The sequence below is a fragment of the Macrosteles quadrilineatus genome, unplaced genomic scaffold (assembly GCF_028750875.1).
Source record: "Macrosteles quadrilineatus isolate MER2022 unplaced genomic scaffold, UCM_ALF_1.0 Scaffold_2__2_contigs__length_208266976, whole genome shotgun sequence".
NCBI classification, from domain to species: Eukaryota; Metazoa; Arthropoda; class Insecta; order Hemiptera; family Cicadellidae; genus Macrosteles; species Macrosteles quadrilineatus.
The window spans coordinates 137741839-137760784 of record NW_026542595.1 but is presented as its reverse complement, the minus strand read 5'-3'; the positions used below and the strand labels follow the sequence as shown (position 1 = coordinate 137760784).

The following is an 18946-nucleotide window of genomic DNA, read 5'->3' as shown; positions in this document are numbered from 1 at the left end:
TTACCATTCTTCGTCAGTCAACTTTTTGATTCATTTGATTGATGGCTTAATCACAAATGGATTCTGGGTATTTGCTTGGGATCAAACGAAAACCTTAAGGTTTTTAGGCGAGCACACATATGCATAGACAAGTTGTATTGATCCTGTCTTAAAGTGTATGTCTCAAAATAACAAGTAACTATGGACATCCCAGAAACAAAAGAACCCTGGGCGATTTCGAGCCGCGTAGGTTTGAAGGGTACGCCACACCTACCGGCGCGAACCCCGTGATATTTTCGTTTTTACGCAGGTTTGTTTTGTTCTTGGGATTTCTATATTGGTCCTTACAACATCTATATTCTATTAAGCCACACACTGGAATTATTCTGATGTTTGCTCTTCTTTCCAGTGTACGTGTTTGTAGGTGAGCACATTGCCCTGGTAGACTTTGTCAGGTGTCTACAGCAGCGGAGACTGCTAGAACGTGGAGACTATGTGGTGATCTCAGTAGACGACGAGATATACGATCCTGATCACAAGAGGAGTATTGTACAGAGAGGTGGGTGAGAGCTGAGAGCAAATGTTAGCAATACAGAAAGGCCATTCTTCCCTAGATTTATTTATTCTATGATTAATTCTAAAAAGGGCTTTATAGGTTTCGAAAAAATTCTTCCTACGGAACTCTGTGGTAGCTGAGCATGCTTGCTGAAATTGAAGTTAAGTTAAATATTTAATTACAATTTTGAATGTGCCTACATAATCTTCTCGTAAAAACCCTAACTTCCCACAACTATCAGGTATTCAATAATACAAGTTTGGCTGTTAAAATGCTTTTGGAAAGCTTGAAAAAGGACATCAGAGGCATTGACTCTTTTCATCATATCTTGTTTTGCTCATTTCGCTTCCCAGGCTTACAGACTGTTGAGAATGGTGATTAAATTTTCGTTCTCATCTAATACCTTTCAATTTTGCAAAATTAGACAGGTATAATAATTTGTATGGTCATATTTTAATAAGAGTAAAAAAAAATGAATTACAGAATGATTTATTACTTACTACCTAACAGAATCATTAACAGTAAAGTATACACAAACAACCGGATAATTTACGATGATATTATTAATGTTCCTGAGAAGAATTGACAACTATTGTTGCCTGTGCAGAATACTTGGATCCATTTATCCACCAAGGGGCTGAACTAAAAGGGTTCAGATCCGTGCTCAAGCTGACCCCCTCCCACCCTAGAAACCCTCGATATAAGTAAGTTTTAGCTACATTTTTTAGTTCAATATATCTTGTTTTTCATCACTTGTGTAGTGTTTCATTAGAAAGTGCAGTATTTAATACTGCGATTGCCTTGCCAAACATTGCCAAAGCATTTTTTGTGTTTAGCTAAAGGTTACAGAAGAGAATAGTGATTTTTATATCATGAAAAAACGGTTAAACACTGCAAACTTATGGAGAAAAACTTGACTAATTTACTTAGGGTTTTTTTCCTTTTGACTTTTATCAGCTTTGTCAAAACTAAATAAGTATTTTTAACCAAGTGCAAACATATGTGTATAGAAGAATCTGTAAATGTAGTGGATTTCCTTGTTTTCGTATGGAGACAAAACCATTCTTCCAAAGTTCTGCTTTTAAGCTTTAGACACTACAGACCAAGGCTTGAGAATATTTTTTTTACTCCAAAAATAAAACTACGAGTTAGCCAGGGTCATTTTGTACCTTTTGTGTAGCCTACAATTATTGTTCAGTAGCGAGATAGACATAAAAACAAATAGAAACTTCTTGAATTTTGTAACAAAATGAAGAGTCTATAATAGATTGTTTGACTTAGAATATAATAATTAATTATTTTGTTGTAGAGAAATATGCGAGGAGGTGAAAAAGCAGTCTACACTGCCGCCGTTTTGTGTTCCATACCACAACAAGATATTTGATAGTATTTCAGTAAGTTTTATATTAAAGTTATATTATCAACGCTTTAATATAGTGTAAGTGAACACTGGAAAAAGATAATTGATTTCTGCAAGTTATACACAATTGCATAATAAACCAGTAAAATATGTTGCGCTACATATAAAGTTTGTTGAAAAACTAAAATAATGTGTTAACATTAAACCTGCAAACAATATGCGTAAACAGTTAATGTAAACACACCCACACGCTATTTACAGTACAAACTCAGTGTTTGGATTAAGAAATTAGGCTCAGAGGTATTCAATTAATTAAATGTTAATCGCATTTTACGCTACTGAATACTCCTGTGTTTACAATATTTTATTGACATACCTTGATTATAAACATTTTAGTCTTTTTAAAAATATGGGTTTGGCCAATGAACCTATGGTGTTTAGTTCGCATTAAGGTTGGTACACTAGAAAAATGCATAAGTACTTAGAAGTATGTAGTAGAATAACGTCTATTTTGGGTTTGATTTTTGTTTACAAAACTTGTCAATGGTTTTAAAGCAACAGTACGTCAATTTATTATATCCTACCTTGCTGACTTTTACAAGCTGCATACAGTTTTGAAATTCATTTTTGATTAGTTTAAAAGACTTGTTTTGTATTTATCTCGTCGGATTTGTACTACCATACTCCTGTAGACTTTGCACATGTATTCATTATGTCAAACGTGTCCTTGACAGTAGCTATATTCTGAAACATATTTTAAAATAATAATTAAGTAGACTTAATTTAATATCATACCTCTCAAATGTATTTTTATTTTCATCTCTCTCGCTCCCTCTCTATCTCTCAGTATTTTAGGCCTTCCCTCCCTTTTTTGTATAGCATTTATGAAACCTAAAGTATATATTTGCTACACTCTACGGTTGTATGTTCTATGTTACTAGAAGTATATCGTAATGCAGTTGTCTATTAATTTCATGAAACATATTTTTTGTGCAAACTTATGGCATGATCTAGAAGAAATATAGGAAATGGAAATGCGAATAACACGAAGAATGAAACAGCTGCGGCTTTTATTATAATCTTCAACTCTTCCTCCATTGCCCATCTTTGGTTTACGTTACGATTTCAAAAAGTCTTTATGGCATAGCAACTTATAAGTCAGGTAGATTAGTTTTATTTTTTACGAATGTTTTTACTATGTTACTAGACGAAAATCTCTTATTGCAGGTTAATAACATTAAATATAGTAAATCTGTAAAGCATATTTTGTGTTAAGCGTATAGAGTTTCTTGCCTTTTGACTCTTTTCCTTTCATTCCTTAGAGGTACAAAGGAACTTCATATAATTTTTCATATAACTTTCTCTTTCAGCTGATATGGCTTTAGCTGCCCTCCACTTTCCACTCTTTTCCATTTTTTCCACGGTCCTACTCCATCTTGGACGTGGGGAGCGAGCTGGTCTAGTGGCTAGAGCGCGGGACTTCGGTTCCCGAGGTCCCGGGTTCAAATCCCGCCAAATCACCAATGGATTTTATCTAAGTGATAATGCCACAACCCCTAGGTCTAGCCTGAAGTAATGTGAGAAACAATTTCGGGCTCGTGCCTAGCGTCCTAGTACAAAAAAACCTCCATCTTGGACATCCCTTTCTTTATAACATGTTTAAAAAGTCGTGTGGATAAGTTACCTACACCCAACGTTTGTAAGCTCTACGATACAGGGACCAATATCATGTTACACAGGTGCCTATACACGCGGCTCATCTCTACGATGCGGTCATGATCTACGCAAGAGCCCTCACAGAGATCTTCCACAACGGCGAAGACCCAAGGAACGGCTCAGCAATTCTGCAATATATCCTCAACAGATCCTACCACTCCGTCCAGGGACACGACGTAAGTAGTGGGTTCAAACCATCTACTACTGGAACCATACTACTGGATTGCGCGCTGTCCATAAGAGCTGTGTAGAGAAATTCGGTCGCGTACAGGTGTGAGTGGCGGGACGTATCGCGGTGTTGAAGGCGCCCGGTATGGGCAAAACAGCAACTCGCGCCGCCGCCCAATGCTATTCCCGCCAACGAACTATCCCGCCAAAAAATTATTCCACCACTAGCATCCCCACCAAATCTATAATAGTTTTTTAACAATTCGAGGTCATGTACGAAGAAGCAAAAGTAAACCACCTGTGAATGAATCATCCTGCCAGTTATTAGTGGACAGGTAGCACTTTCACGTGGTAGTTTGGTTAGCAATGTATGAATTCATGAAATATGAAATAATGATTTATTCCAACATAATTACATTACATACAAATAAAATAAAAACTTGGAATTACGTCGCCACAGCATCCAGTTAATGTGACAACGTTCAATAAAAATTAACAATATAAAGTACATTCTATAAACTTTCAGTTCAGTCCACACATGAAAAACACCTTCCCGCTCTCTGTGGCGTCTTGATGACAGTTGTTAAATTAAACAAAATAACAATATTATTACAAAAATAGATATTTACAATAAAAATATATTAAAAAATCAATCCTATATAAGCAGTATAAAATCATGTAAATCAACAATTTCAAACAAGATTTGCAGATTTGATAATTACAATACAAAACGTTAAATTTGCAAAGATTTAGAAAAAAAATTCTTCATGTTACAACACTATTTAAAATCTATATTTGGCGTCTCAATTAACCACTTTTTTATTTGAATAGAAAATGACTTTAAATTTGCACTGCTTTTGATATCGTGAGGTAATTGGTATTTTGGCCCACTGTACTGATAAGACTGTCTAAATATTTGTTTACTTTGGGCAATCTAAATAATCTTTGAGTGTTGCTTCTTGTGTTGTATGAAAGATTGTTTGTTCCATCATTCCCACTTCAAATATAAAAAAAAGTCTTAATACTTTATAAAAGAACAGGTGTTGAATTGGAAGTATTTTTAAATGGACAAATAATGGATAGGGGCTATCTCTCTTCTGAGACGGAAGGTCAAAATTCTTCAAGCGGCTAAACAGAAGAGATGCTAGGATAAAATCCATGCGTGAAATGATTGTAGTGTTTAAGAAAAAACTTAAAGCACCTGATAGGTTAATAGAGGTTTTAGAGGGAAAGTTTTCAGGATTTCCGTTAGATTTAATTGCCCATTCTATGAAAAATAGTAACACCAGTAAATTCAGGACTGTGTATTCAGAAAAAAATGAAAGAATTTGCACTCACTGTCTATTTTTACGTTCATAAGGTATACAAATACAGAGACAAAGGCAATTGTTAATTGCGATATTAATGACTGTGAAAAAGACGATGTAATTGACTTTCAAAGAGTGGTATCTGCGGAAACTGGATCATACTACAAGAATAATGTATTATTGAGCGGAGCGAGCGAAGCGAGCGAAGCTCTTATACGTCGACTTTTATGCATTTCGTAATACGCAAACTCCTCCTAGACGGCTGAATCAATCGTTTTCAAATTTTGCATGGTGATAAAGACCATATCGGTGAGTGCCAACATCTATATGGCGTTAAAAAAGTCTCTCAGGAATCCGTAGAAAAATGAAACTGAAAATCACATTTTCTTAACATTAGTCTTATGGGTTGCTAGGTAACCATGTTGGCTGAATTAAATAACAAGTAAAAAGTAAACAAAAGATTTGAAGTTTTAGCATGTGTTCATAATAAGCCAACTACCCACAGTATACTAGGAAATTACAAATACAGTACAAAAGGAAAAACATCACTTGTTAATATTGAGCAAAGATTATACTTAAGATTACTCGATACATTGTAGTCAAGGGTAGCAGTGCGAAGTCTAGGATCTGTTTATGACGAATACATTAAGGTATCTGCAATCCTAAAATGCTATGGGAAGGGAAGGAAACAGGTCCGTGACGTAGGAAGTAGTGAAGGAAGTAGTAAAGGCAATCATAAAATGCTATGGGAATAGAGGGAAACAGGTCCGTGACGTAGGAAGTGATATGAAGGAAGTAGTAAATGCGAGCAGTCCAGAGTGTGGGGACTGTTTATGACGATAAGATTAGGGTATCTGCAATCCTAAAATGCTATGGGAAGGGAGGAAAACAGGTCCGCGACGTAGGAAGTGGTGAAGGAAGTAGTAAATGCGAGCAGTCCGGAGTGTGGGGACTGTTTATGACGATAAGATTAGGGTATCTGCAATCCTAAAATGCTATGGGAAGGGAGGGAAACAGGTCCGCGACGTAGGAAGTGGTGAAGGAAGTAGTCAAGGCGAGCTGTCCGGAGTGTTGGAACTATTATGACGATTAGATAAGGGTATGGGCAATCAAAAATGCTATGGGAAAGGGAGGGAAACAGGCCCGTGACGTAGGAAGTGGTGAAGGAAGTAGTCAAAGCGAGCTGTCCGGAGTGTGGGAACTGTTTATGACGATAAGATAAGGGTATGGGCAATCCTAAAATGCTATGGGAAGGGAGGGAAAGAGGTCCGCGACGTAAGAAGTGGTGAAGGAAGTAGTCAAGGCGAGCTGTCAGGAGTGAGGGAACTGTTTATGGCGATTAGATAAGGGTATGGGCAATACTAAAATGCTATGGGAAGGGAGGGAAACAGGTCCGTGACGTAAGAAGTGGTGAAGGAAGTAGTCAAGGCGAGCTGTCTGGAGCGTGGGAACTGTTTATGATGATTAGATTAAGGTATTTGCAATCCTAAAATGCTATGGAAAGGGAGGAAAATAGGTCCGTGACGTAGGAAGTGGTGAAGGAAGTAGTCTAGGCGAGTTGTCCGGAGTGTTGGAAATGTTTATGACAATTAGATTAAGGTATCAGCAAACCTAAAATGCTACGGGAAGGGAGGAAAACAGGTCCGCGACGTAGGAAGTGATGAAGGAAGTAGTCAAGGTGAGCTGTCCGGAGTGTGGGAACTGTTTATGACGATTAGATAAAGGTATTTGCAATCCTAAAATGCTATGGGAAGGGAGGGAAACAGGTCCGCGACGTAGGAAGTGGTGAAGGAAGTAGTCAAGGCGAGTAGTCCGGAGTGTGGGAACTGTTTATGACGATTAGATTAAGGTATCTGCAATCTTTAAATGCAATGGAATGGAGGGAAACAGGTCCATGACGTAGGAAATTGTGTAGGATGTAGATGTGTGGATTTATGTATCTCCAATACTACGGTGCTTTCAGAGTGATCTAATGATTTTCCCCGAGCAAAGCTCGGTCCCCAGGTACTATAATCAAATGACGACACTAGCTTGAGGTTCGTGACGTATGAAGAGGTCAAGGAAGTAGTAAAGGTGAACAGTCTGGAGTGTGGAAACTGTTTATGACGATTAGATTAGGGTATCTGCAATCCTAAAATGCTATGGGAAGGGAGGAAAACAGGTCCGCGACGTAGGAAGTGGTGAAGGAAGTAGTCAAGGCGAGTAGTCCGGAGTGCGGGAACTGTTTATGATGATTAGATTATGGTATCTGCAATCTTTAAGTGCAATGGGAAGGGAGGGAAACAGGTCCGCGACGTAGGAAGTGGTGAAGGAAGTAGTCAAGGCGAGCTGTCCGGAGTGTTGGAACTATTATGACGATTAGATAAGGGTATGGGCAATGAAAAATGCTATGGGAAAGGGATGGAAACAGGTCCGCGACGTAGGAAGTGGTGAAGGAAGTAGTCAAGGCGAGTAGTCCGGAGTGTGGGAACTGTTTATGACGATTAGATTAAGGTATCTGCAATCTTTAAATGCAATGGAATGGAGGGAAACAGGTCCATGACGTAGGAAATTGTGTAGGATGTAGATGTGTGGATTTATGTATCTTCAATACTACGGTGCTTTCAGAGTGAACTAATGATTTTCCCCGGGCAAAGCTCGGTCCCCAGGTACTATAATCAAATGACGACACTAGCTTGAGGTTCGTGACGTATGAAGAGGTCAAGGAAGTAGTAAAGGTGAACAGTCTGGAGTGTGGAAACTGTTTATGACGATTAGATTAGGGTATCTGCAATCCTAAAATGCTATGGGAAGGGAGGAAAACAGGTCCGCGACGTAGGAAGTGGTGAAGGAAGTAGTCATGGCGAGTAGTCCGGAGTGCGGGAACTGTTTATGATGATTAGATTAAGGTATCTGCAATCTTTAAGTGCAATGAGAAGGGAGGGAAACAGGTCCGCGACGTAGGAACTGTTTATGATGATTAGATTAAGGTATTTGCAATCTTTAAATGCAATGGAATGGAGGGAAACAGGTCCATGACGTAGGAAATTGTGTAGGATGTAGATGTGTGGATTTATGTATCTCCAATACTACGGTGCTTTCAGAGTGAACTAATGATTTTCCCCGAGCAAAGCTCGGTCCCCAGGTACTATAATCAAATGACGACACTAGCTTGAGGTTCGTGACGTATGAAGAGGTCAAGGAAGTAGTAAAGGTGAACAGTCTGGAGTGTGGAAACTGTTTATGACGATTAGATTAGGGTATCTGCAATCCTAAAATGCTATGGGAAGGGAGGAAAACAGGTCCGCGACGTAGAAAGTGGTGAAGGAAGTAGTCAAGGCGAGTAGTCCGGAGTGCGGGAACTGTTTATGACGATTAGATTAAGGTATCTGCAATCTTTAAGTGCAATGGGAAGGGAGGGAAACAGGTCCGCGACGTAGGAAGTGGTGAAGGAAGTAGTCAAGGCGAGCTGTCCGGAGTGTTGGAACTATTATGACGATTAGATAAGGGTATGGGCAATCAAAAATGCTATGGGAAAGGGAGGGAAACAGGCCCGTGACGTAGGAAGTGGTGAAGGAAGTAGTCAAAGCGAGCTGTCCGGAGTGTGGGAACTGTTTATGATGATAAGATAAGGGTATCTGCAATCCTAAAATGCTATGGGAAGGGAGGAAAAATGGTCCGCGATGTGGGAAGTGGCGAAGGAAGTAGTAAAGGCGAGCTGTTCGGAGTGTGGGATCTGTTTATGACGATTAGATTCAGGTATCTGCAATCTTAAAATGCTATGGGAAGAGAGGGAAACAGATCCGCGACGTAGGAACAGGTGAAAGAAGTAGTAAGGTGAGCAGTGTGGAGTGTGGGAACTGGAAACCGTTTGTAGCAGTTCGATTAATGTAACTGCAATGCTGAAATGCTATGAGAAGGGATGGAAGCATGCCCAAGACATAGGAAATTGTGAAAGAAGTAGTAAAGTCTAGCAGTACGGACAGTGGGGATGTTTGTTGCAATTAGATTAACGTATCTAAAATACTAAAATGCTATGGAAAGCGATGAATACAGGTCCACGACGTAAGTGGTGAAGGAAGTAGTAAAGGCTGGCAGTGCAGAGTGGGGGAACCGTTTGAGCAGATGGATAAGTGAATTTGTAATACTTAAATGCTATGAGAAAGGAAGGAAACAGGCCAATGACGTAGTAAATGGTGAAGGAAGTAGTAAGGTTAACAGCGCAGAGTGTGGGAACTGTCTTTGGCAATTACATTAATGTATCTGCAATCCTAAAATGCTATGGGAAGAGAGGGAAACAGGTCCACGACGTAGGGTGTGGTGAAGGAAGTAGTAAATGTGAGCAGTGTTGAGTTTGAGAATGGATTAATGTATCTGCAATGCTAAAATGCTACGGGAAGAGACTGTAGACTGTAATATGTTAAAAATGATTACGAAGCACAAATCGATACATATTTTCGATACATGCAATCGTTTACAATCGAAATTTACAACTGAGTTGACAACAGCTGATTTTTACTCCATAGAGGCTAAAAACGATTTTTACTCCCTAAATATTAAAAATGCTACTTTAGACCCGCAGCGCATTCATGAAAAAATACTGTTTTTACTGCAGTAAGACAAAAACAATATAATATGAAACCTTGATGACTCCGCTCAATTTTGTGGATGCCTCTGCGAACGCCACCTAGTATTATATGTCTGGTTTTATTGTTGAAAAATATTATATACAGTAACATGTGAAGAAAGTGTTAGTCTTTTGACAGCTGACGAATGCAATTTAAGTAGCTACACCCATATGTCTAACGTTGACTTTGGAGAGGACACACACGAAATAAATCTGATAAAGTTAATCGGAAATTTGTTTTTTTAAATAATTTGCTACAGACATGCTAAATAGCAAACCATTGCACTGTCAAAAATTGGTATTCGTCAAAAGCTAACAAAATTAGTACTTTTTAATCATGCGTGAAATGTTGGCTACTCTGTGAGGTGTATTCAAATAAATGGTTTTTATACAACTGTACTGTATTTTTATTGTTTAATTTATCACCCTTTTTATAAAACCCATAACCCAAACCATCCAAGCATTTTTTTTATACAAATACTATGTTATCGCCCAACTTTATAACAATGTAAATACACGTTGTACTGTATAGCAATTAATTGATTACTAATATACTTTCGGTTTTTAATATAACTAGATAAGTGAGTGAAAATATCCCCCGATGAACATTTTTCGTGAATCAATAGTTAAAATAGGGTAAACAAATGCTATCACAGCGTCAGTGCGATGTAAAACCATTGACTTTATAGGTAAAACGCAAGCACCGTGCGGGTTTCTTGCCCCTACCCGACGCCTTCAAGTGCAGAACGCAACCACAGATTTCTGCTCGGGCTAGCGAGCTCAGCCAGCAATCCAGTAGTAGTAAATCCAGTTATATTTATATATCGATGGTTCAAACTAAAGACTTTATTGTTTCGATTTTTATTTTTATTCACAGTATTACGACACCAACCCTTTAGTATTTGTAATTTGAGCTGAAGCTGAAAGAATGTTGAATGAATTAGAGGGGAACTTTTGTTGCTGACTTAGCTCATGTGTTACGCCAGAGTGCAATATTTTAAAAATATGCTAATGTGTAGGAGCTGTAGAAGTGTCATACATGGTTGGTTTAGTCACAGTGTAAATGAGAGAAATCTTACACTTGCCAATTTTCAGGATTTGGAATAAAAATTACAACTTTCCAACTGCCATGCCAGTTAAACATGTATTTTGCATTTAGCCATCTCTTCTAAGTGTCAAATGAAATAATTAATTTTACCTCTCGTCTCTTTCTCTTGCTATTATAGCAGAGATAACAATAAATGCTCTTCGGATCAGTCAGTTTACTCTAGAGAAGGTATGTTAAATACATACACATACATAGCTCTGATGATCTCATAAAAAAGATTAATAAATATTCTCAGAGGTGGTTCCAAGGAAGAGTGTTATAGGATAAACCTACCTCCCGCCATGGGAACCAGGTAATATAAATTTTAACATACATTTCGTCCTGAAAATTAACCTAGGAGGTTTTTGGAGACAGTTCTAGACGCTAAACATGTCTTTAGAAAGCCACCAAACAGTTTTTAGAACCCAAATATGGAGGGAGAACCCCTGGACCCCCTTCTTTCTCGGAAGTTCGTGGTATACTCCCCAGTGGCTCCCTTTGACAAGGTCCTAGAACCGCTACTGAATATTATGATACGTTTTGAACATTTTAGGTGTACATCGATGGTAACGGAGACGCAGAAGGCAACTTTAGCGTCGTGGCTCTCCTAGATGACGAGGAGGTCAACGGTAGTCTAAGGATGAGCATGCAACCTGTAGGATACTTCCAGTACTCAGATGACAGCACTGACATACCGGTTAGTTAAATTATCTAAGTAAGTTAAACTAATGTAATTAGTTTTATGTGATTTGACTTTTAACCGTCAATTCATTTTAAGTTTTTGACGAAAGAAGAATTTTCCCAGAACAGAGCCTAGAAGAGATATTGTTTTTAGCTTAAAACTAAGATATTTCTAACAAATTTGAGAAAATCGTAGAAGCCGTTTTTGAAATAATTGTGCGCAAATGTTACTCATATTATAGTATAGATAACTCCATGTAATATACTGCAGATATAGAATGCCTTAAAGTTTTCTACAAACTGATTTTGAGAAACAAAAATACACCTCGCGAGTGTTTATTTTTTTGCAGAACCTAAAAACAAGCAGATTTCTGCAAAATTAATGGTTAACATTCATTCTGTTTCAACACGTTTTCCATGATAGTTCAATCATGGATAAAAATATACCCCAAATCCAGTGCTGGTCGGTTCCTTGAGAGGGATCTTAGAGCAAGGGAGGTCAAGAAAATTCCCTCAAGCCACTAGGCATTTTTAACTCAAATAAAACTACAACTTATTAATCTTCAGTAATCTGAAGATTCCGAACTGATGAATTATGACTGGATTCACACTTTTATTGGATGGAAAATTAACTTGAAGGTGCAGTAAACTCATTCATCATCGTGTTCTATTACTGGTATGCCCTTTTCATTGTTAAGGTAAACTAATGTAAATCTTAAGGTTCTTTTACTGTCCCTTCCCTAGAAGTTCCGGTACTACGACGAGGGACGTCCTATCCAGTGGGTGAGTGGGAGACAGCCCCATGCCGAGCCCTTGTGTGGCTTTGACAACGAGCGCTGCGGCTACAACTGGAAGGCCATCATGACTTTGGCAGCCATCTCTGCGCTCTGCGTCGTCGCCGTGACATTCGCTTTCAAGTGAGTTCATATTGATTCAGGATTTTACAATTATATTTCTCGAAGATAGTAAATTTAATTAGATTTAATTATACTTGGACGGGTGGCGTCGTCCTGCAATCCAGCTACTAGGAGGTCACGAATTGTGGATATTTATAGGCATGCACTGTGGATTCGATACTCCCTGGTGTGGATTAACGTTCGTACGAGTGAGTACTACGACTATCTGTAGTACTATACTGATAATTAGACCAATTCGTATATACCAAGGCAAAAATGTGGTTCGGATTCCACTATAAACTGTAGGTCCCTTAGTTGTCATTAGCTGTACGGGCTATTAATTAACAGCTGTGTCTAAGGAATATGTCAGCCTTAGTCACTAACAAGAATACAAGATCGCGCCACTCATCCTACACTCATCTCCATTCATACTTGGCTTCAAATACCTACTTTGTATGGTCGCCATTTCATTGAAAAGTATTAAAAGAAAAAAGTGTTAAAAAGTATGCGATATTCGTGTTTGGTTAATTGCTACTGACGTAACGTTGACCAAAGGGGTTTCCTGGTACCATTTGGTATGCTTTACACTAAACCAAATTGTGGTAAAACAAACGCTTTTTTCTTGGGAAAAAGAAACTTTCTGTAAATATATAGTTTTACTTCATTGAAATGGTTTTAAAGTTTTTGAAAGAACATCGTGGACATTAAAATGTACTCAACATAGTATTGCACACTGCAGGGATGTACACAATCGTACTTTAGAATGGTCGTTATCTGTTTCATTTAAATGACGAATTTACATGGGAGTGTTTAATCTACGTCGTTGCACTGTGACTCGCCTAATAGAAAAGAAGAAAGAGTGGTGTCGATATTGTATCTAGCCTGATAGGGCTTTGAATAAACTGTATCGAGTAATCAAACAAAGAACTTCGTTTACTAACAAGCTAAAACAAGTACGTTTTGGCCTTGTTTTTATTTCAAAAAGTAGATTCAGTCACCTGAGATTTACCACTGAGAAAACTCATTACTTTTTGTAGTAGCCCCATTATGATGTGTTACCAATGAAGCCTCTCGAAGATATCCATTTACAAACATTAAAATATATCTAAATACATAATATTGTGACCGTCTAATACAAATGTCTTGAGAATATTAATTGATTAGAGAATAAATTATCTTCTTTACAGACACTACAGGTATGAGCAGAAGCTAGCTTGTCTGTTGTGGAAGATTGACATGAGAGACATCACCATCATTCCTACCATGGCGGACCCTAGAGGAGGCCCTAGCGTGTCCTACCCAACCGAGGTATGAGTAATCACTAATATACATCTGTGTAGTTTTATTATGTCGAATTTAGTTTGTCGCAGTTTTTTACTGAGAGGTTTGTGAGTTTGACTAGTACAAAGCCGTGAAAATATGTTGCTAATCCCGATGCTTTAGTTCTTGCTAGTTTTAGAGTGTAAAGGAATGTCGTTCAGTTGAATAATAGGTTTGCCGAAATAGTATATTTCGTAAACTAAAACTTTCAAAATGACCCAACTGAAAGGGTAGTTTATCAAAAACCAGCATCTGTTACTTCCCAATGAATTATAATAGTTTGAAACCTTATAAGAAATATGGAACTAAACTATAAACACACTGTATGAGTGGCCAACCTTTTCTACGGTTCCTGCATATACGTTGAATGTTTCATCAAGTATCTAAATTCAGAGGTTAAGCTGCTCACCCGACGATGAATTCGACTAGGCTAAACCAGAGGTTGGTTATGTGTGCAACTCCTGCACATTCGAATGAGAATAGGTTCGAGATCATTTAAGGATTGACATTTAAGGACTGACACTGAGACAGTGAGTTAGCTAAACGTTAACGATTGCCCCTTTCCATCAACAGATGGATTACCTAGGCTCCATATTCCAGTCCAGATGAAATGCGCTATATTTTGAGTTTGGCAAATTCTATAATATTAATATGCAAGACAAATTGTTCTGCTAATTGGTTAAAATATTGTTAATGAATTAACCAACCCCTTGACCATGGACATTTTGAAAGACATAATGTTTGTAACTGTTGCCATACTCCTGGTATAAATATAATTTTCTCCACAGTTTCCGGTCTACAGACACAGTGGTTGTCGTAGTCTGGTACCGGAAGTGAGCCCAAAGCGAGCCTACACTCACATTGGTTTGTACAAGGGAAACATCGTCGCTATCAAACCCATCCACAAACGTAGTCTCGATATCACTCGAAGTATCAGGAAGGAGCTGAAACAGGTAGAAAATAGAAACATAAAAATGTTTGAAACATGTGATAACTTAGGAACAGTCCTGAGGTGCCAAATTAGCAAATTTTGATAGTAGTATAGATTAATTTTAACTTTGTCAAACAGCAAATTTGATCAATAAAAAAAGTTGTCAAAATAAAATAAAGCACCTTTGTGGCCATAATGACCTTAACACCTAGCTTTTGTACTTGTGATAGTGTATAGCAAAATTTTCGCAGATTCGTGAGGTAAGACATGAGAACGTGGTGACGTTTATCGGCGCCTGTGTCGACACCGGCAACATATGTCTGCTGACGACCTACTGTGCTAGAGGCAGTCTGCAGGATGTGCTGAACAACGAGGACATGCACCTGGACAACATGTTCGTGTCGTCACTCATCGCTGACCTTATCAAGGTATAGCCTCGGCTCTTGGGGGTGTGGGTTCAAATCCTAAAAATCACCAATGGTTGTGAGATTCGGTGTGAGAGGTTGTTTAAAGTCCAAATGCAGGATTGCCTACTGAACCTGGAATAACAACAATTTTACTAAAATAGTATCTGAAAATTATCTCTCATCAGTTTTATGTTTACTCAATATGGTAATGTTAAAAGCCTCTAATGACACGAATAACTGCCAATGAAAATCCTGCATCTCTGGCTGACTGTCATAAAAACGGTAAAATCTAGTTGATTCTTGATTCCGGGTGACGACCATATCAAAACAAGATTATCATAGTGGCTGATGGCTTTTCTGCTGTGGGACAGTTAATAATATTTGAAAAATTCGACTCTACAATACGAACGAGGAGAGTGTCATCTAAGATTAGAGGCATGTCCCTCACCAACAAATTACGGAATTACTCTATTCTAGGTACTATAAAAGTGCCTAACTAGAAAAAATACAGTCTGTATTGATGGTTGAATTTCTAGAACCCCCTGTTAGCTCATCCCCAATTTTATCTTAAGACCACGTTACATCTGTTTACACTTATAGCCATAATTAAATTGACATTTTATTGATATTATTATGCTGTATTCACATGATCAAATATTTTATATTCTCTTACATATTTTTACCACAATGATAATCAACCTAAGACATATTGGTCAATTTTTTGATCATCCAGTAAACATATTTCTAGGGAATGATATATCTCCACGACAGCGAGATCGTGTCCCACGGTAATCTACGTTCCAGCAACTGTCTTGTGGATAGCCGCTGGATACTGCAGATCACAGACTTTGGACTGCATGAATTCAAAGGTAAGACTGTGACTGTACCAATTATACATCGTATTGTATAAAAATTATTAGGTTTTGTTAGAGGTCCAAAATAAGCACTGTCATTGTGGTTGATATTAGTAAATCTAGAAACACGAGTTCCAGAATGATAAGAGAACCTTAAGGACTTTTTGTCAAAATGGTGTTATCATAAACTTAGACGATGTCTTAAATGAGTCGATGAGACGATGTCTTAAATAAGTCTAACTTCATGTTGTTCAAACGTTTATTGCGGACATTTTCCATCACGAATGTGTCTAACTTCATGTTCGTTGGTGCTTTTATATTGTGGGTGGGAGGAATGTGGTTTATCCATAGTCACTTTTGAAGGCTGACAGTAACTATTTGAACATGGAGGTGGACTAAACACTCCCAAAGAAACCATTCTTGTATCTATATAAGCTACAGACAATGCTATGGAATGTTTATACTGTTAACGTTTGAGGTTGTAGATGTCTTCTCATTATTTATACATTAGGTTGACTAAAAACCTGTAATTATATCACGTATGTTGTTATACAAATAATCGAAACAATTTCAAGTTTGGAGGCAGTAGGGAAGAGTGGAGCTGAAGTGTGACTCAAAATCGCTAGCCTCCTCTTTGTTAGCTACGGAATTATCAAGCAAACCTTTAACGTCTGAATCAAAGTGAAGCCTCTCCACTCCTATCGTACTCGAGGACTCATGCTGATTCTGTTCCAGCTGGACAGGACGAGCCAGATGCTGAGGACAAGCGTCAGCGCCGGCTGCTGGTTCGAGCCCCTGAGTTGCTGAGGAGTCCTCACAGTCACCCTCGCGGCTCTCAGAAGGGTGACGTCTACTCCTTCGCCTTCATCCTGTATGAGGTCATAGGTCGGTGTGGTCCGTGGGGCGACATCAGTCTCTCGCACAGAGGTCAGTAGATATTGAATAAGTGCAAACCTGCACTCTAGTAACAGAATGTGTGCATATAAAACTTTTGTTTACTTAGTTCGTCTAATGTAAAGATTTTAACCTTAATTGTAGTTTGAATCAAAATCAAATCAAATGACTCATTTTGTAAAGTACAGCAGATATTTAATATGTAAAAATATCACATTGCCTACACTTCTTCCTGTGCGTAATAAAACATCAACAGTTTGTATCTGCGTTTTTCATGTGCAGTTAACATGGAATATTTGTGCATTTCTATAATATTAGTTCTATGGGTAGAGAATACTTATGTGTTCATCTTTAAGACCAATGGCAAAGGTTTAAATTACTGTCACTATAAATATACTGCAAAGAAGCAATTCCAAACAAACTTAGCAGATAAAGAGTTATACTAAACTGCAAAATTAATTTGTATTGTAAAATTTTTATTCCATTTTTTATTTCATTTCTTGAAACTATTGTATAATTCTAGAGATCATCTCCCGTGTCAAGCAAGGTACCCATCTCCGCCCAGACACCACTCCCCTCGAGGCAGCTGACTACGTAGTCAGGTGTATGAAGTCATGTTGGGACGAAGACCCTGAGAATAGACCGGACTTCCGCTTCGTCCGAGTCAAACTCAAGGAGATGCAGTCAGGCCTGTTAGTGTGTCTCCGTTTTATGTTCGTGTAACTGAAAATACCCAGATCTTAATAATAGACAAAAAATTACAACAAAACAGTATATTTTCCATATAGTCAATCACACATTCTTTTTACTTATTAAAAAAATTCAATTATGAACCTAGTGGAAAATAAGATAGTCAAATTTATCATTTAGCGCATCTAACAATTAAGGTTAAACAAATATTTCTTAACGTAGACTATGTATAGGATGGATGTAACGTATGGTGATGATTAATATCCAAAATATGCATCCAAACAGGAAAGTTTTAACATCAACAATAAATTAACTTTAAAATTATAAAATCTTCTTATTACATTCTTGCATTTTTTTTAGTCTTGTGTTTACCTTCTATTCTATTTTTTTGTTACGTGTTTCTTAGATATGTAATGGATAATTCACTTTAACTTAATTTGCTAATGTTTCTATTTTGGGAATTGGCTATTTAAAATATTTTGCAATTATAGTGATTCTTTTAGCTACATTAATTGATTACTTTGAAAAAAATAGCCACTAAACATGTGGTATTTTAAGGAAGTAATGATTTATTAATTGCCACTTTTTGTAATTTACTAAAAGTTAAATCGTCATAAATAAAATGGAAGAGAGACAGCACTTAGCAGACCCTCAGTAAGTGACTTAACTAATCTTGAAATATAATACTCCTACTGGTTTAACCTTTCTTGACTTAATCTTATATAAACATATTTCCTCAAGCTTCTCATGAAAATAATCGTAGCAATGGCACAGCCCTAAATAACTCATAAAACATCACATACATGAACTTAAGTGATAGTAAGAAAACAAAATATATATATTTTATTGTATTTCTTTTAGGAAGCCGAACATTTTTGACAACATGTTGGCCATAATGGAGAAGTATGCGTGTAACCTAGAAGGATTGGTGCAAGAAAGAACTAATCAGCTGACTGAAGAGAAGAAGAAGACTGATGCTTTGCTCAACCGTATGCTGCCCAAGTAAGCTGTTTGCTATTGAAGCATTATTTTTTATCATAGGCTACTTTTATTTATGAATTTTCATTAGAATTCTTAAATATCACAATTATTAATAGTTTTTTTCGAATTTTAACAATGGCATGTTTAAATAAGCCTAATAGTTTAAGGGCTTGCTGTATTTTTTGTTCTTTGTTTATTAAAGCGTTATGACAAGTTTTAGAAACTGAAGAAGCTGTAGTTATTTCACGATAAAACACATAAAATAGTACAGACCAGGCAAATCAAAGGTTTTATTTTTGTACTTTTTTATAATTGTTGTAAACGGTTTTCAGAATCAAATGATTATTATTCTCTTCGTAATGAGCCCAAAAATTCTGAAAATGTTCACAGAAAAAAGATACGGTAGTATTAAAACATTCAAACCATCATTATATTAATTCGGCAAATATTAGAAATTAACAAAATCACGAAAGAAATAATATGAAATTTGAAAAAATTAAATATTTTTGTAAA

The 18946-nt window shown here is 37.3% G+C and overlaps 1 protein-coding gene across 1 annotated transcript in view; it reads left to right on the top strand.

The window, feature by feature from the left end:
- The window catches only part of LOC128984947 (guanylate cyclase 32E-like), a 78718-nt gene that overhangs the window by 41152 nt on the left and 18620 nt on the right, over positions 1–18946 (top strand). Inside the window, exons 5-17 of the mRNA XM_054404317.1 lie at positions 389–538; positions 1143–1239; positions 1845–1929; positions 3635–3787; positions 11333–11476; positions 12205–12377; positions 13544–13664; positions 14465–14629; positions 14859–15035; positions 15763–15883; positions 16604–16795; positions 17286–17454; positions 18314–18454. Of these exons, the coding sequence (XP_054260292.1) occupies positions 389–538; positions 1143–1239; positions 1845–1929; positions 3635–3787; positions 11333–11476; positions 12205–12377; positions 13544–13664; positions 14465–14629; positions 14859–15035; positions 15763–15883; positions 16604–16795; positions 17286–17454; positions 18314–18454 (1888 nt within the window). The remainder of the gene's footprint in view (positions 1–388; positions 539–1142; positions 1240–1844; positions 1930–3634; positions 3788–11332; positions 11477–12204; positions 12378–13543; positions 13665–14464; positions 14630–14858; positions 15036–15762; positions 15884–16603; positions 16796–17285; positions 17455–18313; positions 18455–18946) is intronic.